The 23,794-nt window shown below is 49.6% G+C and overlaps 1 protein-coding gene across 1 annotated transcript; it reads left to right on the forward strand.

The window, feature by feature from the left end:
- The first annotated feature begins 1,211 nt into the window (after window positions 1-1,211).
- PRELID3A (PRELI domain containing 3A) lies at window positions 1,212-22,424 on the forward strand. Its single transcript, XM_056127524.1, has 6 exons — window positions 1,212-1,333; window positions 9,093-9,261; window positions 10,394-10,483; window positions 12,203-12,273; window positions 12,383-12,485; window positions 22,181-22,424. Exons 1-6 carry the CDS (start codon window positions 1,302-1,304, stop codon window positions 22,262-22,264), a joined length of 549 nt encoding a protein of 182 aa, XP_055983499.1. The 5' UTR covers window positions 1,212-1,301; the 3' UTR covers window positions 22,265-22,424.
- The last annotated feature ends 1,370 nt before the right edge of the window (window positions 22,425-23,794 follow it).

Consider the following 23,794-nt stretch of genomic DNA (forward strand, 5'->3'; position numbering starts at 1 on the left):
GCACGTGGCCAGCCGGCTGACCAGGATTCAATTCTTCCACTCTTCTCGGAGAGCCCAGCAAGCTATCGAGAGTATCGCCCACACCGCAGAGCCTGGCAAGCTACCAGTGGTGTATTTGATATGCCAAACACAGTAACAAGTCTCACAATGGAGACATTACTGGTGCCCGCTGGAGCAAATTGAGGAACAACAGGAGGACAGTGCTACAATGAGACAGTGCAGGAACACATGTAAATCTTAAAAGAAAGAACCCCAGGTTTTATTCCTCCTGAGGTAAAAGAGAGTCCCTGCCTTTCCCTTTCCTTAGACCATTTGCCCTAGGAAATATGCGCTGGTAGCATCTTTGATTAAGGCAGATGTATGTAAATATTTTTTTAAAAATAGAGCAGACCTTTTGCCATTCTTGGCACCCAGGAATGTTATTTTCCTCAAGGAACTGGGGGCCCCATTTTTTTTTTGGAGACGTTATCACTTGGGATTTGCTGTTTCTGTTGCTGTTTCTATTCTTTTCCTGGCTGGGTGAAACCAAACCGAAGCAGGGAGCTATCCACTCAACTCGCAAACTCACCTCCTGAGGCAACAACATAAACATTTTATTTCTCCTTTTCACAAAAAACACGAAGCTGACGCAAATGGTCACTCGGAGGATCCATTAAGTGAATTGACGATGAACTCTGCTCGACAAAGAGCGCCTCCCAGGCCTGTCCCGTGGGAAAACGGATGTGAAGGCGGCATCTGCGGGCTGCGACGTCTTGCTGTTTTAGTAATCTCTCCAGCGCAGAGCCTGGGATGCGCATCACATCCGATTCTATTATTATTCAATACTGAATCCGCTTTTCTTTTATTCCTGCGGAAGGCTGGGGCTGGGGAAGGTTTATTTATTTATTTTTTATAACCTAAGGGTAGAAACCTGCCTGCTGGGATGCCAAAAACTACGTCGCCACCAGGCATTTGCAGCAAGCGCTGTCTGCGCAACTCCCTGCTGCAGCAGGAGTCCCTGGACGCGGGTGACAGCTGGGTACCGCATGCCTATTTTTAGCTACGGCAGCCGGCCCGACTGCATGACGAAAAGGTGGGCGGGCCTGTGAGGCCACGCCCAAGCACGGCAAAACCCGCCCACTCCCAGGACGCCCCGCCCACCGTGCCATCCAGCCCAAAGCCCCCGCCCATTGCCCCGCCCACTACCGACTCTCCCCGCCCATTGCCCCGCCCACCCGCCTCCGCGCGCCCACGCCGCACCTTGCGGGAGCAGCGGGAACGCTGAGCTGTGGCCGCGAGCGGGTACCCGGAGGCCCGCGGCGATGAAGATCTGGAGCTCGGAGCACGTGTTCGGGTGAGGCCGAGCTGCAGGCCGCAGCCGGGGCAGGACCCGAGCGGGCTCCTGCTGCTCGGAGCGGCCGGAGAAGGCGGGAGACGGCGCTCGGCGTCCTGAAAAGGGACCCCCGGATGGTGGGGGTGCGGAGCCGCCGCGGGGCCCCGCAGTGCGGGCAGAGGGAGGCGCCGCGGCGCTGGGCTTGCCCCATCTGGGCCGACCAGGGGTCCGTTTTTGTTTTTTTGCGGCCCTTTGAGGGCCTCCGGGTGGAGGAGTCGTGTCGGGGCAAGATGCGGGGGTCGGGGCAACCGGTCTGCAGCGCGTCGGCCCCCCGGGATGTGCGTGCAGGCGGCCCGGGCTGGGGAGAAGGCCCCGAATTGACTCCAACCCCGGGAGCAGGCCCGGGCGCTCCTGCAGCTCGCTGGTTTAGGAGACCTGGAATCCTGCGGAGAGGTGGGGCCTGGCACGCCCGGGTCTGTGGCGGAGATTTTGCAGTTCAAGTAATCACCGGCATTCAGCATGTTTGATGAAGGCCACGGGGTGTGCGGGGGCGAGGGGAGTTTTGGATCCCTCCTGCCTAGCCTGGAAAACTTGAAAAGCGGGGAAAACCTGCTTGAAAGTGCTGCCTGATTTACGAGGTGTCTTCACCTATGTCTGAAATCGCTCATAGGTGGCATGCAGAATTCCTTACATGTCTTCAGGAACTTAGTAACTTAAAATAAATCATTACTTTTTAATTTATTGAACATTTTCTTTTTAGGGAGCAATAGTCCAGTGGGTAGGGTGTTTACCTTGAAGGTGGCTGACCCAGGTTTGATCCCTGGCATCTAGTATGGTCCCCCGAGCACGCCAGGAGTAATTCCTGGTGCAGAGTCAGGAGTAACCCCTGAACATTGACTGGTATGCCTGCCCTCTCCCCTAAAAAAATTCTTTTTAGGGGCTGGAGAGAGTACAGTGGGTAAGGTTCTTGCCTTGCCCGTGTCATCCTGAGGTTTTATCCCTCGCAACTCATATGGTCCCCGGAACACCGCCAGGAGTAATTTCTGACCGCAGAGCCAGGAGTAACCCCTGAGCATCGCTGTTGTGACCCAAAAACCTAAAAAACTTTATATTTTTAATTTTAGGGCTAGGGGCTGGGGATTGAACCTGGGTCAGTTGCTTGCAAGGCAGGTACTCTTCCTGCTGTATATCACTTCAGCCTCAAATCGTTACTTTTCAAAGGGACAAATAATTAAGAATTCGCTGAAACCACATAATGAATCACTTCTTTTGGGGAAAATATATTACAAGAAATGGAATTGCCAGGCTTTAACCTTTATGTGTGTGTGTGTCTGCGCGCGCGCGCACGTGTGTGTGTGTGTGTGTATAGGATCTTGAAATCATTTTTTATGAAATCTTCAGATTTGAATGGGGTTTTTGGAGGGCTTTTTGGGCCACACCAAGCAATGCTCAGGGATTACTCCTGGCTCTGCACTCAGGAATTACTTCTGGTGGTGCTTGGGAGATCACATAGGTGCCAGAGATCGAACACAGGTCTACCACATGCAAGGCAAATGCCCTGCCCACTGTACTATTATTACGGCCAGAGTGTTTATTTTTGTACACTCTGCATCCTTTGTCAGATGGGGTTCCTTGAGGGATCTCTTGAGGGATCCAGAGGGAGATGTCCTGGTGATAATGACCCCAGGGTTTATTTTCTCAGTTCTCCAAGTTGGGGCATGAATTGTGCATCTACACAAAGAGGGAAAGTGAAGTCATTTTTTATGGGTATGCCCACAGAAGTGGGACTCTTTTTTTTTTTTAATGAGCTATTGGAAATGTCTGCCTTATAGGTTCCTGAAACATCCGTTCACAAGTAGAAGTGAATGGTCAAGTGCTGAGAGGTCCCTGCTTACTCATTTGAACTGTTTTTGCAGTCAACAGCATTCATTTTCTTGTTTTATTAATGTATAGTTTATTTTTATAAAATTCTAAAATTCACCAATTTGGGGGGTGGGGTGTGGGCATTGTTTGGGCCACGCTTGTCTGTGCCCAGGGCTGACTCCTGGCTGAAACCTACCAATTTAAAGTGTCATTTTACCCAGTTGTGCAGCCAACATCCATCATCATAGATGCGTTTCAGAACATTTCCATCATCTGAGAAGGACTGTCAGCCCATCTGGACTCACTACTCATAACTCATGCCAACCTCTCTCTGGTTGTATACACTTTTCTGGACAGTTTTTTGTTGTTGCTGTTGTTGTTGTTTCTTTTATTTTTTATTTTTTTTGGGGGGAAATACTTGGTGATACTCAGCGCTTACTCCTGGCTCTGTGCTCAGGTATCATCCTGGCCAGAGCTCAGGGGACCATATGGGTACCAGTGATTGAACCTGGGTCTGCTGCATGCATGACAAGTGCCTTCACCCATGTACAACCGCTCTAGCCCCTTAGAATTTTTTATTTTCTTTTTGGGCCACACCTGGCAATGCTCAAGAGTTACTCCTGGCTCTGCACTCAGGAATTACTCCTGGCGGTGCTCGGGGACCATATGTGATGCTGGGAATCAAACCTGGGTTGGCCACATGCAAGGCAAACACCCTACCTGCTATACTATCACTCCAGCCCCAAGTCCCTTAGAATTTTTTTTTTAATTTTCATTTTGGTTTTAGGCCGCACCCGGTAATGCTCAGAGATTACTCCTGGCTCTGCGGTGCTTGGGGGACCATATAAGATGCTGGGGATTGAACAGGGTCAACTGCATGCAAAGCAAAGCAAGCGCCTTCCCTGCCATAATATCTCTCCAGGCCCTCTTTTCTTTTCTGAGGTTAATCCCTTGGCCAGCCTGTGTCCTGTATCAGCGTTTCGTTCCTTTCCTTCTTCATATCATGTCCCTGGCATCCTGCCAGTCCCTGGGACCTAGCTGGTGTTCAGTGATGGTTGAGAATCTGTTGAAGGCCAAATGTTCCTCCAGAAGTTGGGTGGCTATCCATCAGAGCAACTTGAATTGTCAGCTCTTGCATTGTTTTTGTTTTTGTTTTGGGGCCATATGCTGTGGTGCTGAGGGGCTATTCCTGACTCAGTGCTCGAGGGACCAAGTGGTCTGGGGACTCAACCCAGGCCTCCTGCATGCAGAACATGTGCTCAGCTCTTTGAACTATCTCCCAGTCTGGCTTTGATTTTTTTTTCTTTTTTTTTTTGGTGGGGGGGTCACACCCGACGATGCACAGGGGTTATTCCTGGCTCATGCACTCAGGAATTACTCCTGGTGGTGCTCAGGGAACCATATGGGGTGCTGGGAATTGAACCGGGGTCACTGCGTGCAAGGCAAATGCCCTACCCACTGTACTATCACTCCAGCCCCTGCTTTGATTTTTTGTTTTTGGGGGGGGGGGGCTACACCTGATTATGCTCAGGGCTAATTTCTGGCTCTGTACTCAGGGATCATTCTTGGGACCACATAAACCCAGCTCAGCAGCATGCAGGCAAGCACTCTACCTGCTGTGCGATTGCTCCAGCTCCTGGCTTTGATTTTTGTAATTAAAAGCAGAAGACCATCATGGAAGTTGACCAATGTGAATTGAAGCTATCTGGATATTGGGTAACAGTGGCCGCTGTGGTAGAGAGATTGCTAGTGACAGAGTCCTGTGCCGTGACCGTGGCCCCCCAGGACAGTGCCCAGTTGGAAGCCTGGCTTTCTGCCTCTGCCTATTGTGGTTTTTCCCCTGGAAATCCCTTGTTTCTCTTCTCTCTCTCTGAGGATTACAGTTTCTTCTCCTTCTGCTCCTCCTCCTCCTTTTTATTGTTATTTTTTGGGGGGAGGGTTTGGGGGTCGCACCCAGAAGTGTTCCAAGGTTACTCCTGGCAATGCTCAGGACTATAGTGGGTACTTGGGATAGAACCAGGGTCTACCTCTTGCGAGGGAAGCACCCCACCTTCTCTACTGTCTCTCTGGCCTTCCTCTTTTTTCTGTATTTGTTTCCCGAGTTCGATTCCTCCATCCTCCCAGAGAGCCCGGCAAGCTATCGAGAGTATTTTGCCCGCACGGCAAAGCCTGGCGAGCTCCCCGTGATGTATTCGATATGCCAAACACAGTAACAGCAAGTCTCAGGATGGAGACGTTACTGGGTCCGCTCGAACAACGGGAGGATAGTGCTAGTGCTAGTGCTATATGTTTGTTGCACTGACAGAATACTCTGTGAACAAAACGAATAAACTTAATCTTGAAAGGCAAGAAGTAATGAGGCACAAGAACTCTGGATGCTGCGCAGAGTTCTTCCTCCGGCAGAAAGCCTGTGGGACTGCGGGTCAGAAATAGAAGGCCCTCGGGGGAAGCCGTTTGAGTCAGTGTTTGTGTCCCTTGAGAGTCGAAGTGGTAATGAAAATGCACAGGACTGAAATGCAAAAATGAAGAAAGGGGCATTTCAGATAGCAGGTTAAGTAAGCGCATCCCTATGAAGAGGTTTCAGGTGGGCCTGGAACAAGTTTTCGGTAAGAGATAAATGCAGTGAGTTTTGGGACAGATTCACCCTGCAGATTCTGTCATTTTTTTTTTTTTTATCATTACTGAAACACCATGAGGTACAGTTGTAGACTTACAAATTTTTGTGCTTGCATGTTAAGTGAAATGAGTCAGAAAAAGAGGGACAGACATAGAAAGATTGCAGATTCTGTCATTGCTGGGCCATTCTCTAGAGCACTGGCCCTTCCAGGGAGGTTGGGGCATCCAGGAGGAGGTCCTGAAGCTGCATGCATTTAACCAGGACGAGTGGAAAGCTTCTGCTACCAACAATGTTTTTTTTTTTAATATTTAATATATATATATATATTTTGGGTTTTGACTTGGAGCCATACTCAGTGGTGCTCAGGGATTACTCATGGCTCTGTGCTCAGGGATCCCTCCTGGCAGGCTTGGGGACCATATGGGGTGCTGGGGTTTGAACCTGGGTTGACCGCATGCCCTACCCACTGTACTATCACTTTAGCCCCTGATCATTCAGAATTTTTTTTTATTAAGACACCATGATTTACATTATTCATAGTTGTGCTTTGTTTTTGTTTGTTTTTGGGGAAATGTCTGGTGATGCTCAAGGCTTACTCCTGGCTCTGCACCCAGGAATTACTCGAGTAGTGCTCAGGGAACCATATGGGATACCAGGGAATGAACCCAGGTTGACAGCATGCAAGGCAAGCCCTCCCCACTGTACTCTCTTTCCAGCTCATAGCTGAATTTTAGGCATACTATGTTCCAGCACTCGTTCCCCAACTCATGTTCCCAGTCCCCACTCCCCCCCTTGCAGCCTGCCTCTTTGACAGGACACTTTGAAGTGTAGTGGTTGTGGTTGGGATCTCTTGCTTTCACTGTTGCTGACTCTCTGGTCTGGATATATATGTATACTACTCTTCTACACCACAGATGTGCCTGAGGCTCTTGAGTTCTGCCCCGTTACTTCCTGCCCTCCTCTTCTGACTTCCCATTAAAATTTCTTCCTTCTCTTCCCTGGAATCAGGGGTCATCTGGGCATGCTTCAGCCCCCTTTACTTCATTGCATTCCCTTATCCATTTACTCTATATATCCTCAGAGAAGATCATCCTGTATCAGTTGATTTTTTTTTTTTATTAGTGAAACACCATGAGGTACAGTTGTAGACTTACAAATTTTTGTGCTTGGGTTTCAATTATACAGTGATCAAATACCCATCCCTCCACCAGTGCCCATTTCCCACCACCATGGATCCCTCCCCCCCTCCCCCCCCTCTTGTTTGTTCATTGCAGCACTCTTTTTTTTTTTTTTACAGTTGTAGATTTATAATTTTTTGTGCTTGGGTTTCGATTATACAATGATCAGATACCCATCCCTCCACCAGTGCCCATTTTCCACCACCATGGATAATATCCCCCCACCCCCATCCCCCCATCCCCCCCTGTCTCTGTGGCAGGGCAATTCCCTGTGTTCTCTCTCTCCTTTTGGGTGTTGTGATCTGCAAAAGAGGCATTGAGTGACAAACATGTTCAGTCCATAGTCTACTTTCGACATGCATCTCCCCTCCTGGGAGGATCCTCCAAACATCCTTTATTTGGTGCTCCCTTCTCTATCTGAGCTGGCCTTTCCTCTAGGATACCCGGCTGGCCTCTAAGTTATGGAGTAATCCTCCTGGTGCTGATCTCAGCTATTCTTGGGTATTAATCTCATACTTTGTTACTTTATATCCCCCAGATGAATGCAATCTTTCTATGTCTATCCCTCTCTTTCTGACTCATTTCGCTTAGCATGATACTTTCCATATTGTACCACTTGTATGTAAATTTCATGACTTCATCTTTTCTAACAGCTACATAGTACTCCATTGTGTAGATGTACCAGAGTTTCTTTAACCAGTCATCTGTTCTTGGGCATTCAGGTTTCTTCCAGTTTCTGGCTATTGTAAAGAGGCAGCACTCTTTACAATAGCCAGAAACTGGAAAAAACCCGAGTGCCCGAGAACAGATGACTGGTTAAAGAAACTCTGGTACATTTACACAGTGGAGTACTATGTAGCTGTTAGAAAAGATGAAGTCATGAAATTTACATACAAGTGGTACTATGTGGAAAGTATCATGTTAAGCGAAATGAGTCAGAAGGAGAGGGATAGGTATCAGTTGATTTTTTAAGAAATTTTTGGTTTGGGGCAGGAGCCATAATACAGCCGGTAGGGTATTTGCCTTGCATGCAGCCTACCTGGGTTCAATTCCTGGCATCCCATATGGACCCCGGAGCACTACCATAAGTGATTCCTGAGTGCAGAGCCAGGTGTAACCCCTGAGCATCGCTGGGTATGACCCAAAAAAGCCAAAAAAAAAAAAAAAAGAAATTTTTGGGTTTTTGGCCATACCTGGCTATACTCAAGGGGTTATTCCTGGCTCTGCACCCAGGAATCACTCCTAGTGGTGCTGTGCTGGGGATCAAGCCCGGGTCGGCTGTGTGCATGGCAAGTGCCCGTGGGTCACACCTGGTGATGCACAGGGGTTACTCCTGGCTCTGCACTCAGGAATTACTCCTGGCAGTGCTTGGGGGACCATATGGGATGCTGGGAATCAAACCCAGGCTGGCCGCGTGCACGGCAAACACCCGACTTGCTGTGCTATCACTCTAGCCCCAAACAGTGATTTTTTAAGTCAGAGAAACTGTACAAAACAGATGAGAATTGGAGCTGCTCCTCTCCTGCCAGCAGAATCCCTCTTTTTCTCTCCATGACTGTAGTAGTGGCTTGTGGCGTGGCATCAGTAGGTGGCTGGGGACTGTCCCCTGCTCTGCAGGAGTGCCAGGTGAGTGTGCGGCACCTTGTCAGGCTAGGCAGGAGGCCACTGCAGCCGCCGGCCTCCCTCATGGCCACCGAGCAGGCAAGGGGCAAAACTGTTTCAATCCTGGGTTCCTTTTATGGAGCCGCAGAGAGTCGGGACCAGCAAGGGGCCCAGAGAACATTGTGTCAATGCTGAGACGCCTCGAACATAAGGGTCTGTGGGAGATGGAAAGGGATCAGGCTGAGCCGTGGAGGGGCAGGAAGGAGAGGCTGGGGTGTCCTCTCCAATGTCCTGGACAGTTGGAGTCTGTCCCGAGTCCCCTGGGAGCCCATGTGCAGCCCTGCAGGGCCGAGGAGCTCGGCTCTGGGTCTGGAGCCAGACCCCTCACATCTGTTTGTCTGACGCTCCTTCCACTGAAGAGAACATCTGTGTGTCACCGACCTGCACTCGGCCTCTGGTTTCACTCTGGCTGCGGGTCCCTGGGGGCGCCCCACAAACCGGTGACTTGTCTTTTCCACAGCCACCCCTGGGACACGGTCATCAAGGCTGCCATGCGCAAGTACCCGAACCCCATGAACCCCTGCGTGGTGGGCGTGGACGTGCTGGAGCGGAGCGTGGACGGCCACGGCCGACTGCACAGCCACCGGCTTCTCAGCACCGAGTGGGGCCTGCCCGGCTTCCTGAGAGCGGTGAGTGGGGCCTGTGTCACCTGCCCCGGGTCAGCCGCCCATGTCACCTGCCCCCTCCCCACCCCCAGTCAGGCTCTGCCACTGTCACCTCACAGCCCTACATAGCCACTGGGTACCACCTGTGACACCCTAATGTCCCTCTCCTCCACATTGTTCCTGCACCCCCTCAGGCCCACAGTGGCAGTGATAACCATGTGACCCTGTCTATTCCCACCACACCCCTCTGTGCTAACCCCACCTGCGGGAAGTGACAGCTTCTCCTCAGAGGGCCACTCAGGATTTCTGGAGGGCATGATAGAGTTCTCGTCCCCCCCCCCCCCCCCCCGCCCATGGGCCCACCTGCTCCCATTTACGCTGTGTCCTGGTCTCTTCTGAGGAGGACCCCAGTCAGATTAGGTCATGGCCTACCTGACACCCGGTTCCCCTATCGCATAAAAAGACACAGAGCCATATGCAGTGGGGTGGGGGTGGGGGTCCAGGCTTGAACATGTAGATGAGGAGGGGACACATTTTGGTTTTGGGTCACACCAGTTGATGCACAAGGGTTACTCCTGGCTTTGCACTCAGGAATTAGTCCTGGTGGTGCCCAGGGGACCATCTCAGGCATTGAGGATCAAACCCGGGACGGTAGCCTGCATGCGAGCGCCCTCTCCGCTGTCCTCTGCTCTAGCCCTGGGAAACACATTTAACCTATGGCAGGATTCATTCGTGGAGAGGTCATCCACGAGGTGACTGAGAGTGTAACTTTGAGCCCAGCGGTGCCACATGCCCTGTCATCTGTCTCCTTGCCCTCTGTGGCCCCAAGTTACCACACTGGCCCAGGACCCTGCATGCTGACCTGCCCTGTCCCAGCTCTGCCCACCTTGGCCGTCCCCTGGGTAGTTTCTGGCTAAAGCATTTGTTCCCATTACACACTAGCACTCCCTGAGCCACTCACAGGGTCAGCGGGTGCCCACTGGCATGAGAGCACCCCAACAGGGCCCTGGGGCTCCCACTGTCTCTTTCCCATGGTGCCCGCACCAGGGAGATGAGCAACTCAGTCTGTAAGTCAAACAGCATCATGTGTTTGATGGTACAGAATGCAGCGTCAAACCCATTGCTATACCGGTTTTGCTTTGTTTTTTTTTTTTAGATTTTGGGGACCAGCAGGACTTTGACGTACATCAAAGAACATTCTGTCGTGGATCCAGTGGAAAAGAAAATGGAACTCTGTTCCACCAATGTAAGTGGTGGCCGGGTGCTTGCTTTCCTGGGCTTGGTGCGAATAGCCTTCATTTCAGTTTTTTTCTTCCCAGCAGACTGGTCTAAGTGAACTTTCTACTTTTTGGAGAAAGGCTGAATTTATTTATTTATTTATTTATTATTATTATTATTTTTTGCTTTTTGGGTTATACCCGGCAATGCTCAGGGGTTACTCCTGATTCATGCACTCAGCGTGCTCAGGAGGCCATATGGGATGCTGGGAATTGAACCTGGGTCGGGCCGCGTGCAAGGCAAACGCCCTACCCGCTGTGCTATCCCTCCAGCCCCAAGGCTGAATTTATTTTGCAGCATTTTGTGTGACTGTTTATTCCAGTGTAGTCAAAGTATAGAAGGTGAATGCACCTAGTGCTGATCGTCACCCAAGCAAACTTACCTTTGTAACCAGGAGGCAGCCGGGAGATAGCACAGCCCAGCCCCAGAAGCCCCTTGTCTCTTTTCTCCATATCCTGATTTCCAAAATCAGTATCAGAGAAGAGTGATAGTACAGCAGGTAGGGCACTCGCGTTGCACGTGGTCAACCTGAATTCAATTCCTGGCACCCCATATGTTCTCCTGAGTGTTACCAGGAACAATCCCTGAGCACAGAGCCAGGAGCAGCCCTGAACATCAAATTGTGCCCTCATCCCTCTCCCCACCAAAAAAAAAAAAAAAAAAAAAAAAAACAGACCCAAACAATTAAAATAAAAAATCAGTTTTAGCAGGAAACTTGTTTGTTTTGGGACCACACCTGGGAGTGCTCAGGGGGTACTCCTGGCTCTATGCTGGTCACTTTCAGGGTGCTCTGGGGTCTATAGGTGGGGCCAGGGACTAAACTAGGGTCAACTGCATGCAAGTGATGTACAGTAACACCTGGACTATCTCTCCGGTCTTGAGAAATTGAAAAGGCATCTTTCTTCCTTCACTGCATATTGTCAGAATGCACATTTGTGGGGCCAGAGTGATAGTACAGTGAGGAGGGTATTTGCCTTGTACGCGGTGGACCCAGGTTTGGTCCCTGGCATCCATATGGTTCCCTGAGCACTGCCAGGAGTAATTCTTGAGTGCAGAGCCAGAAGTAATCCTTGGGCATTGCTGAGTGTGACTAAAAAAGGAAAAAAAAAAATTTGTGGTACATTCTGGGAGGTAGCACAGGGGTTAAGCCACTGATGGCTCCCAGTTCAATGCCCCTGATTGGATTCCTTGTATCACATGGTCCTATAGGCTCTGAGTGGGAGGGTCACTCCTGAGCTGCTGCCTGATGTGACCCAGGGCAACCAAGATTGCACATTCTGTTCTTATAGTCTATGTAGATCTAGGGCACTGCTTTGTGAATCCCCGGGGCAGTGATCCCCAAAATCCAGGACTACTCTCAGGGAACGAGAAGCTTCCTGCTAGTTTACCAGGATGTTAAACTCAGTAACGTTTTGTCTTTTTCTACCACTGCTGATGCTTTGGCAATTGGAAAATACCACAAAAGCCAGACCCTGCTCAGTTTTGAGTGGGGTTGTGGAGACAGGGAGGTAACTGCAGTACCACCCATAATCCTGCCCTTTACCTGGTGGTGGCTTCTGGGCCCGAAGTGTGTTCTGGTTCCCGAAAGTGCTAGTTTGAGGATGGAAGGAAGGACATGGCAGTTGTGGTGGCGGGGGTGGGGCAGAGAAACAAGAGAGAACAGGCCCCCAAAGCTTCTTTCTTACAGATCACACTTACAAACTTGGTGTCTGTGAATGAGAGACTGGTCTACACACCCCACCCGGAGAACCCAGAAATGTAAGTCATTGTGCCCCGGGGTGGGTGCATTCAGCCTCGAGGTCAGGGTGGAGTGGGTCCTCCTCTTTCACAGGGCAGCTAAGCCCCTTTTGCTTGTTGCTTTTCTAAGGACCAAGCTCACGCAGGAAGCCATCATCACTGTGACTGGGATCAGCCTCGGTAGCTATCTGGAAAGTCTCATGGCCAGCACGATATCGTCCAATGCAAAGAAGGTACAGAGCTGGCCTCTGGGATGCATGGGCTTCCGATATAAAGTGGGTGGGGCGTGTCCTTCCCGAAATCCTGAGTGCTGGGCACACTGTCTCTAGCTGAGCTCGTAAGGCCACAGGATGCCCTCCTAATTAGACAAGGGACAGGGAACACTGGCCTAGGTGTGAGGGGACAGTGTGGCATCCACGTGGAACATAAACCCAGTGCAGGTCACTACCACTACAGAGAGTTGAAGTCACATTGACTTGGTAGTAAGAGAAACTCCAATACCAGAAAGAGCATCTGTGTTCTTATCACCAGGCAAGATAATTGAGCTCTCCAAAGCCCTATATTGGATTATATTTTCAGCAGTTCTGACTGTCGGATCAGCCTAGCTCAGTCTCCCCAAATGGTGTTTCCCTGTAGTCACTTTTGCTTCTCCCCTCTGGTGGGACTTGGGCGTAACCTTTGTGGGGGAGTGGGTGGCTGCTTATCTCCCAGGGCTGTGGGGCAGAGAGCTCGGCATTTGTGAGGAGAGATTTCTCACAACTCAGGTGCTCTTCTCCCTGGCAGGGTTGACGATTGCATGTGTGGAAGGAAGATGTTATGGGAGATTCAGTTGTTGTCAGAGCAGAGTTTTGGTTTTCAGCCTGAGCTTCTGACATGGACTAGTAGCCTCCCTCCACTGCCCTCCCTCCCCCCCCCCCCCAGCCTGGGCTCTTCCCCTCCCCTTTCTCTCCTGCTTGTTTTTCATCAGAAAAGATTGTACACTGGGGCCTGAGAGATAGCACAGCAGGGAGGGCACTTGCTTTGCATGCAAATGACCCTGGTTTGATTATCCATCACTCCATCTGGTCCCCCAAGCATCACCAGGAGTAATTCCTGAATGCTGAGCCAGGAGTATGTCCTGAGTGTCACTGGATGTGACCTCAAAATAAACAAACAAAAAAGATTCTGCATTTTGGGGTTAGTTGGATGGTGCCTGAATTTTATCTTTCCTCCTACCTTGCTTAGACCACAAATGATGGCTTGTGTACAGTCCAGTCACAGGAACAAGGAGCAGGTCTCTATTTTAAGGAAAAGTCCAGGTGAGAAATGTTAGCTGTTCTTAGCTGTTAGCGCAGGGCAAGCAGGGAAGAGCACCTAGAGTGTATCCACACCCAATGTTGAATCTATACCAGGCCTTCTGGGAGGACACAGAGCCCTACAGAGATTTGGGTGTTCAGTTTATGACTTAGGGTAGGCACCCTGTTTGCAAAAAGTGTGGTGTGTGTGTGTGTGTGTGTGTGTGTGTGTGTGTGTGAGTGATATGTGATGAGAGAGAAAATAATAAACTATTCAATGAACCAGATACATTTCAGACAGTATATCAGAAAAGTCAGGGTGAAGTCAGTGAGACCAAGTAAAATTCTTTCACTTCAACTTATGTTAGGGGCTGCCCTGTTGAATCCCTGTCCTTCCCTAGCTAGTTACCATCTGACAGCATTCCTACTCTGCTGGGAATATGTCCAGAGATAGAGGCCATCAGGGGGCAGGGGCAGGAGCTGTACATGATGGGAGATAACATATGATGGGCACCCTGAGGATGGAGATGATGGAGACAGATGATGGAGACAGTGGGGGGGGGGGTGGAGATGATGGAGACGGGGTGGAGATGATGGAGACAGCGGGGGGTGGAGATGATGGAGACCGAGATGGCAGAGACAGTGGGGTGGAGATGATGGAGACAATGGGGGTGGGGATGATGGAGACTGAGATGATGGAGACAGTGCAGGTAGAGTTGGTGGAGACAGTGGGGGTGAACATGGTGGAGACATTGGGGGTGGAGATGATGGAGACAGATGGTGGTGATGTTGGAGACTGAGATGGTGGAGACTGGGCATAGAGACGATGGAGACAGAGGTGATTAGCACAACTCATTGAGCAGGCCGTGAGAGTGGCTACCATTTCTCCAGCTCCCTGGCTGCACTCAGATGATGGCACCAATGTGGGTACCACAGAGGGGCACCAGCATCCATGTAATCTGAGCTAGAGTGACACAAATGACTATCGGTTCTGGTTTTGAGACACTGCGATCGTGTAAGGTGCTTGTGAGCACTACCCCACCTCTTCCCATCCCCACCCACTGTGCTGCCTCTGTCACGGGAGCACTTTCCTTCTGCGCCTCAGGCAGTGAAGTGTCATCTCTTACACGGGTCTGAAATCTTTGTCGCTCCAGGGCTGGGCTGCTATTGAGTGGATAATTGAGAATTCTGAGAGTGCCGTGAGCTAATGGGCGTGTACCCGGACCCCGAGAGCAGCAGTGGTAACCACAGTGCTTCTGAACCTGGTGGGGCATCACCCGGGAACCGTGTGCTTGGTGCGGGGCTGGGGGGCACTGCCACACACGCTGCACATGCGTCTCCCATCCTGCACTCACCTTTGTACCTCCTGTAGGTGCCTCCTCTTCCTGACTTGTCCCCTGTTTTCTGATAGGAGGTATTTCCCAGCAAGCTTCAACGCAGACCATCTGGTCTCTTGAAGGCAGTTCCATCTCTCCTGCAGGCTGCCTAGGAACGTGGTCACGTTTCCTGTGACTTCTTATGCTTTCTTGGTGTAGAGTGTTGGCTGACCTGACAGGGGGAGGTTTCTGCCTCGGGGGAGACTGACTTCTGCCCTTGGTCCTATCCAGCTTCTGTGCCCTGCCGGCAAAGTAGCAGGGTGAGGGGGTCAGCCCAGCCCCTCACCCAAAGGCGGCACCCGGGGACTGCTAGTGACTCCTTTCTTTCTGGAGCAAACACCTTTTGCAGAATCTCCCTGAGCACCACAAACATTCCTTGATTCCGAGGCCACCAGTGGCTTGACCAGCAGGAAGGGACTGGCCAGTGGCCATCTTCTACTTTAGAAGAACACTCCCACTTGCTTTGGTGCAGGGACCCTTCTGTTCCTGCCTTGAAACCCCTCTTCCTGGTGACTTTGCCGTGGGCTGTGCTTCTCAGGCCTGGATTCTTCTGTCTGTCTGTCTGTCTGTCTGTCTGCAGCATGCGGGGCCACCCTGGAGCCAGTTTAGCACATGGTCACAGTTGGGGCTTCTTTATGAACTTGCTGATTTGGCTTAAGTCACCGCAGCTTAGGTGTGCGCGAGACCTTCACTTTGCGCCCCAGGTCGTGTTCTGGGGCTGGTTTCTCTCCTTTCCCTGGGCTTGCTGCTGGGGCACTTACCTGGAGCTCGGGCTGCCTGCTGGGGCCAGCGGGGGTGCGGGCAGGGTGCTGGGTGCCAAGTGTGGCCTCTGCCCCCTTGTGTTGCCTGAGAAACGAGTGCTAAACTGCCTCCGTCTCCAACCAGATACCTCATGCAGAGTGATCCCAGAGGAAAGGAAGGATGGGACCAGCACGTCCGGGACATGCGTGCTGGGCTGGGAGCGGTGTGCAATGTGTCGGAGTCTGGCTGCCAGGTCACTACTTTCCCCCGGGGCTTCTCTGTCATGACCTTGCAGGACAGGAGGCAAGGTGCAGGGGGCGTGCTCCTCAGAGCCCTGGAAGGAGGAGCGCTGGAGGAGGAGGGGCCTGGGGCTGTTACTTGCTGCTTTGCTGACTTTGACACTGAACTTCAGCCCTGCAGCCCGGAGCACATCCAGTCAGATTGTGCTGTCCTGTCATTCCCCCTTAGCCATGCCTCTTCTTTCCCGCCAACTCCTAGCCTCTTCTGAGTAAGCTTTGTTCTTTCATAGAGCTCTAGGGTCTGCCCAGCCCCCAACTTGTTCCCTAATCCACAACCTTTTTTTTTTTTTTTGAGACCACACCTAGCAGTGCTCAGGGTTTATTCCTGGCTTTCTGCTTAGGGATCACTCTTGGTGGGGCTTGGGGAACCATATGCGACACCGGGGATGGAACCCTGGTCAGCCGTGTGCGAGGTGAACCCCCTACCTACTGTACTATCTCTCTGCCCCCACTTCCCAGTCTACTGTCTTTACCCTAGTGTCCTCACTCATACACCTGGCTCCCATCTGTCACTTCGCCTGTCGTCATTGTGCCCCTTGTTTGCCCCCACCCCCCAAATCAGGGTCTGTGCAGATCTAGAGGTGAATTTTCCATCTTTTTTTTTTTTTTTGCTTTTTGGGTCATACCCGGCGATGCTCAGGGGTTACTCCTGGCTCTGCACTCAGGAATTACTCCTGGCGGTGCTCAGGGGACTATATGGGATGCTGGGAATCGAACCCGGGTTGGCCACGTGCAAAGCAAACGCCCTACCCGCTGTGCTATCGCTCGAGCCCCTGGATTGTCCATCTTGATGGACAGTCCTGGATGGCTCTGCTGACCCCATTCCCTCGCAACCAGGCATCCAGCCCTGTGTCCAGGGCCATGAGCGGGGTTGGAGCCGGTCCTGCTGCCCCGGGTCAGAGCTGCGGGCATAGGCTCTGCACAGAGGCCCGTTAGGGGCTGCAGAAATGATCCTCCTGCTGTCCAGCACTTAGCGGGCCCATTGGGAATCTTAATTCTCCTATTTTCAAAAGTAAAGTGTAAAAATCTCTTTCAATGTATGTCAAGTGATAACTCTGTAAAGAAGAGTCCCCCTAAAGAATGAAGAATTGTAGAACATTTCTCTCCTATGCTTCTGCAATACTGCTTTTTCATTTGACAGTAGTACTCTGAATCCAAAGTGAAATAAAATTTATTTGTGTACATGGATGTATTTTTTTTTTGTGGTTGTTGTTGGAGTTCCCGGGAGCCCATGTGGTTCTGGGGATCAAACCCAGGCCTCCCACTTGCATCACTTGCCCTCAACCTGTTAATGTCTAACCCAGAGTTTAAAACATTTATAGCAGAAACAGCTGCCTTTTGTTGTTGTTGTTGTTGTTGTTGCTTATTGGGTCACACCTGGTGATGCATAGGGGTTAAAATCCTGGCTAATGCACTCAGGAATTACTCCTGGCGGTACTCGCGGGACCATATGGGATGCTGAGAATCAAACCCGGATCAGCTGTGTGCAAGGCAAATGCCCTACCTGCTGTGCTATGGCTCCAGCCCCAGAAACAGCCTCCCTTAATCTTTTTGCAGTGTAGGCCTCTATCATTTTGAGGGTACTCTTCATTCTTCGGAGATTTCTCAGTAAAGAAGCATGTCATGTGATTCCTTGACCCAGCGGTTTGGAGGGAGGATTGGTGTTGGGCCGTACTCAGTGATGCTCAGAGCTTACTCCTGTCTCAGTGCACAGGGTCCCTCTTGGCGGGGCTCAGGGAACCAGATGAGGTACCGAGGATCAAATTGGAGTCAGCTTTGTGCAAGGCAAACACCCTACCTGCTGTTCTCTCTCTCTCACTGGTCCTAAAACCACAATTTCAAAGAACCCATTGATGGTGTTAATAGTGAGGTCTATTCATACCAAATGGCCAAAAAGCACATTCAGAATTTCCTTAATTTTGAGACACAGCTGTTTATTTCCAAGCCCAACGGGATAACAGGATTACATCTCTCTTCTGGAATATTTTTTCCTCTTGAAGGTAACAGTTGTCTTTTCCCTATTTCATTTCATCCATAAATGCCTCCTGCCGAGGGCCGACAGTGCTTCACTGACTTCCTGTAGTGCCTGGCACTGGCCTTCCCTCAGCTCAGGCATCTCAGGCCTTTCCTGGTGTCCCTGGGCCAGGGCCTCAAGATGCAGGTCTGGCTTTGTTGACCCTTGGTTTCCCCACGGCCTGCCAGCCTCAGCAGCCCTTGTCCTGTGTCCCAGCCTTCCTCCTTCCACCACTGACAAGAAAGCACGGCTTGTGGCAGCTTTATAGTCTTGGCACATCTGAAAACATCTCATGCTTCATCCAGCCCTTGGCTGGACAAATAATCTAGATAAAAAAATATTTCCAAGGCATTGCTCCATTGTTTTTCAGTGATTCTTGATCCTCTGTATGTGGCTGTTTTTTTTTAACGTCCCAAAGCTTATAGGATCTCTTTAGCCCCGACATTGTGAAATTTCATGAAGCTCAGCCTTGTCTGAAATCATCCTTTCAAATTCACAATACCCATTTTCTGACTTTGTGCTGTATGTATTAAATTTCTGACTTTGGAACTATGTAAGATGCAATTATGTAAGATGTTATAGGGTGAAATGAATGAAAGGTACACGAGACATTCCTGTGAACTTATTATAGTGTTACAATACACACACACACACACACACACATATACGTGTATGTGTATATAAAAAAGCACTGTCACTGTCCTCCTATTGTTCATCGATTTGCTCAAGCGGGCCCAATGACATCTCCATTGTGAGACTTGTTACTGTATTTGGCATATCGAATATGTCACGGGTAGCTTGCCAGGCTTTGCCATGTGGGAAGGATATTCTTGGTAGCTTGCTGGGCTCTCTGAGAGGGACAGAGGAATCGAACTCAGGTTGGCCGGGTTGGCCGCGTGCAAGGCAAACGCCTTACCCGCTGTGCTATCGCTCCAGCCCTGTGCGTGTGTGTGTGTGTGTGTGTGTGTGTGTGTGTGTATGCATATACACACACACATGTGCCATCATGGAAAGTGGCACGCTGGTAAGTTGCCTAAAAATGAATTTTGGAGGAATTCTGAATCTGAACTAAATACTTAACCCAATCAGGGGTGCTTAATCAATCTCAGTTCACCTCCCTGTGGATTTTTCAGGTCCTGTTTTTCTGAAGAGCTCTGGTTAACACACTCTAAAAGCTAGGTTAGTAGTAATTTAAACTTTATTTGTATACATTTCAGATGTTAATTGTAATCATCAGGGCAGCCAGTGGAAAAATAACTAGAGGGGCTGGAAAGATAGTACAGCAGGTAGGATGCTTGCCTTGCACATGGCTGACCTGAGTTTGATCCCCAGAATCCCATATGGTCCCCTGAGCACCACCAAGAGTAATTCCTGAGTACAGAATCAGGAATAACCCTTGCGCATCACTGGGTGTGGCCCCACCTAAATAAATAAAACAGAAAATGCACTCAAGATATTTTATTTCCTAATGCACCATCATTTATATAAATTAGCTTTGGGTGTAAAATTAATTACCAAATCCTGGCAATTGCTCCACTCTCAAATAGTTTACCATCCTTTCTTAGATAAGGAATTGAATTTTTTGTTTGGATTTTTGAATTTGGTGACTACACTCAGTGTTAATCTGGTGCTATTCTTGACTCTGCTCAGGAGTGATTCCTCATAATGCTTGGGGTCTACTTATGGTGTGGAGTATGGAACGGGGTCAGGTATTTGCAAGTGTCTTAGTGCCTGCACTTTCTTTGGTTCCTAAATGAAGAACTGTTATGTAATAAATGATTGAGAAATCTCTCAAGCCTCAGAAAATGCCATGGTCATCCAGCACAGGTTGATAGCACCATGCCTATGTTATAAACTATAGACTACTTGGTAGGTTCTGGTAACCTTTGACTTATGAATCAAATCTAGACATTCCTGCTTTTGAATGGCCTTTGTCCTAAGTGTGATTTTCAAACCATTTTTCAAATTGTTGGATGGAAAAATAAAAAGTTAAATACATACAAGAGAAAACCAAGTGGGTGGGGTATCAAAATGATTGAGGGAAGAAAAGTCAAACACAAAAGAAATGTGGAAAAGATGGGGCCAGAGTGATAGTACTGTGGGTAGGGCACTTGCTTTGCAGTGGCTGACCTGGGTTCGATCCCTGCCATCCCAGTTGGACCCCCAGAACCATCAGGAGTAATTCCTGACACAGAGCCAGGAGTAAGCCCTAAACATGTGGTGTGGTCTGAAAAAAGAAGAAGAAGAAAAGGTAGAAAGGAAAGAATTTAGGAACAAAAGAGTATCTGAACTGGAGTGATATTACAGCGCGTAGGGCACTTGCTTTGCATGTGTCCAATCTAATTTTGATTCCCCAGCTCCACATATGGTCCCTGAGCCCCACCAGGAGTGACCCTGAGCACAGTGCCAGCACAGAGCCAGGAGTAAGCCCTGAGCACTGCTGGGCGTGGCCAAGAACAAAACAAGACAAATATAGAAAAGAAAGAGCAAAATAGGAGCAATGATTAGTAGTATTTAGAGGTAAGTAGAAGAAATTCACCAATTAAAGGAGAGGGGCTGGCAGAATAGATGAAATAGCAAAAGATCCGATGAGAGGGGCACTTTGATTTTAGGGACCACTCACAGCAGTGCTTGGGGACTTGAGAGTCACTCCCGTCCTGTTGAGGGGACCTCAGAGTGCTAAAAATATAAGGACCTTCCATGCTTTGGGTCAAAACAGGGAAAGTTTCTGTTGAATGAAGGCCTCTGTCAGGGAGCTCCCGATTTTGGCAAATCCAGAAACGTTTCGTGTATGTACACATCTGTGTGTGTGGCTTTCTTTTCTTTCTTTGATTAAAGAGGGGATCATGGGGGCTGGAGTGATAGTACAGCGGGTAGGGTGTTTGCCTTGCAAGCGGCCAACCCGGGTTCAATTCCCAGCATCCCATATGGTCCTCTGAGCACAGCCAGGAGTAATTCCTGAGTGCATGAGCCGGAAGTAACCCCTGTGCATCGCCAGGTGTGACCCAAAAAGAAAAAAAAATAATAAAGAGAGGATCATACTGTCTGTGGGGTTTTGTGTCTTTTTTGCTACCTCTAAGTATCTTCAATGCTCTTGAATCATTTCCTCTTGAAGATTAGTCTTAATTCTGGAAGGATCTGAGGGCTCCTGCAGATAAGCCTTCGGTTTGTAAGGGCAGCAGGGATGTGGACAGAACACCAGAGATTGTTCTAAAGGCGCTCCCCCACCCCCCCTCAGCTGTGCGTTCATGTGGACAGTCAACCCTCTCAATGTGGCTCTCCTCCACCATCAGACTGCTCTGATGGCGTCAGAGGGGGGATGCACTGTTGGGAGTGTGGCTCTGCTGGGAGTTTTGTTCTATTAGGAAACAGGAAAATTTGTGACTTTGGAAACCATGTCTTTGAAGCAGGGCTAGATAAAGTGTCAGATAGGGTTGATTCTCTTGATCCCTTTACGAAGGCTCTGGGATACAGAGATCTAGGTGGGGGATGGGGTGGGGAGATTGCATTTTTTAGGGCAAGGGTAATTGTGAATGTCATTTGGCCACTATTAAGTGGGAGGCGTATTAGTTTCACAATAAGCACACACCTGTGTTGGGATTTGGTTTTCCTGTGCATTCCAGTCTCAGTAAAATTGGATTTTGTTGGTCTGTTGTGAAGCTAAGAGAGCAGTACTGTTGGTTGGCATTTGTGCAAAAGAGTTTACTTTTTAGGGGCTGGAGCAGTAACACAGCCGATAGGGTGTTTGCCTTGCATACAGCCAACCTGGGTTCAATTCCCAGCATCCCGTATGGTCCTCCGAGCACCACCAGGAGTAATTCCTTCCTGAGTGCAGAGCCAGGAGTAACCCCTGTGCATCGCCAGGTGTGACCCCCCCACCCAAAAAAAAAAAGTTTACTTTTTAATTTCTTCCTGGTCTGGAAAAGGAGTCCACATTTATTTAACTAGCATAAAGGCAACTGTGGGGGGTGTGAAGAGTGTGAGAGCTGTGAGGAATCTAGCTGCCATTTCTAACTTGAGATTATAGGCCGAAGCTTAGTCTCGAACGTGATGGTGCTGGTGTGTACCACCCATGGCTCACACTTTATTGTGGCTACATTAGCACCGGGTTAGGTTGTCACTCCTGCAGTGTGCAGGACAAAGACTCTTTCCAGGGCCTTTGCCATCTCAGGGGTGTGGGTGTGGGTGCATGGCCCCAACATGAGGCCTGCTCTCTCCCTGCAGGGTCGCGAGGCCTTGGAGTGGGTGATCGGCCGCCTCAACGTGGAGCTGGAGGGCCTCGCCGTCCCGGCCTGCACCAGAGTCTGATGTCCAGCACCAGGGATGTGGATCCTTAGGAGGCCAAGTCACGGGAGTTGTCACCTGTCCCCTAACCCCGCTTGTGGGGACTCCCCGCACAGTGCTCTGCTCTTGGTTTGTCACAAGGAGCATTCCTGATTAGTGCATGTTGCTGGGAAGGAGTCATTTTGCTCTTATCTTAGTCTATAGCTTACTCTTACTTTTTTTTTTCTCTTTTTGTGGGGGTTGGGGAGGTTGGGGGGTAGGGTAGGGAAGGGTTTTGTTTTAAAGTCAGTTTCATTCATTGATTTACTGATCCTTTGTCCAGAAGCCTCAACATCAGAGTAAAAAGGAAAATGACTTCTCACTCTCTGCAACTGCCCAACATTCAAACAAGTTTCTTAGGTATTTTGCCTCTCACATCGGCTGCCATCCAAGACCATGTTTGGGGCTGGAGCAATAGTACAGAGGGTAGGGCATTTGCTCTGCAGGCGACCCAACATCCCATATGGTCCCCAGCACTGCCAAGAGTAATTCCTGAGTGCAGAGCCAGGAGTAACTTCTGTGCATTGCCAGGTGTGACCCCAAAAAGCAAAAAAAAAAAAAAACCCAAAAAACAAAAAAACAAAAAACCCACGTTTATTCCCCTGGCATCTCAGAATGGTGGCTAGTTCAGAGGGCCAGGGCAGGGTTGACCTTGGTGGGGCTGAGGATGGCCTAAGAGCTGGGAACATGACAGATTTCAAGCCATCAGCCCAAGAGATTTGGTGGATCAGGCTAGGCACCTCAGGGCCCCGGAGCACTGCCCATTTCTTGTGGGGCCTCAACCTGGGGCTGCAGCTGCCCTGCTTGTTTTATGATCTTCCACTGACTTCAGACCTTCAATTGAATCACAGAGAGAGGGTTTTTAGGACTATGTCTGCATTTGTTTGTCTTTGCTTGGTCAGTGGTGTTTCATCTTGAAAGATGCCTTTAGCTTCAATGTCATGGAGGGGTCTGCCTACATTTTCCTCCATGTAACTTATGGATTCAGGCCTGATACTGAGATCTTTAAACCATTTTGATCTGACTTTTGTGCCTGGCATTAGACAGGTCTGAGTTCTTTTTCTTTTCTTTTTTTTTTTTTTTGCATGTAGCAGCTCAGTTTTCCCAGCACCACTTGTTGAAGAGGTTTTCCTAGCTCCACTTCACATTTCTTTCCCCTTTATCAACAAATGGGACTGCATTAAACTAAGAAGCTTCTGAACCTCAAAAGAAGCAGTGACCAAAATACAGAGATAGCCCATGGAATGGGAAAAAATTATTTATCAAATATCTATCAGATCAGGGATTAATATCCAAGATATATCAGGCACTGGTAGAACTTCACAAGAAAAAAAATTCAACCCTATCCAAAAAATGGGGAGAAGAAATGAACAGAAACTTCCTCAAAAAAGAAATTCAAATGGCAAAAGGCACATGAAAACAAATGCTCTACACTGCTAATGATCAGGGAGATGCAAATCAGAACAACAATGAGATACCATTTCACACCACAGAGGCATACATAAAAAAGAACAA

Source organism: Sorex fumeus, unplaced genomic scaffold (genome assembly GCF_029834395.1).
Source record: "Sorex fumeus unplaced genomic scaffold, SorFum_2.1 ptg000063l, whole genome shotgun sequence".
Lineage (NCBI taxonomy): Eukaryota > Metazoa > Chordata > Mammalia > Eulipotyphla > Soricidae > Sorex > Sorex fumeus.

Bases quoted from the DNA above. Each gene is read 5' to 3' on its own strand.
- PRELID3A (XM_056127524.1), top strand. From the start codon at position 1,302: ATGAAGATCTGGAGCTCGGAGCACGTGTTCGG. The intron at 10,484-12,202 runs GTAAGTGGTGGC...TCTTTCTTACAG, and splicing joins TGGAACTCTGTTCCACCAAT to ATCACACTTACAAACTTGGT. The intron at 12,274-12,382 runs GTAAGTCATTGT...TGCTTTTCTAAG, and splicing joins CACCCGGAGAACCCAGAAAT to GACCAAGCTCACGCAGGAAG.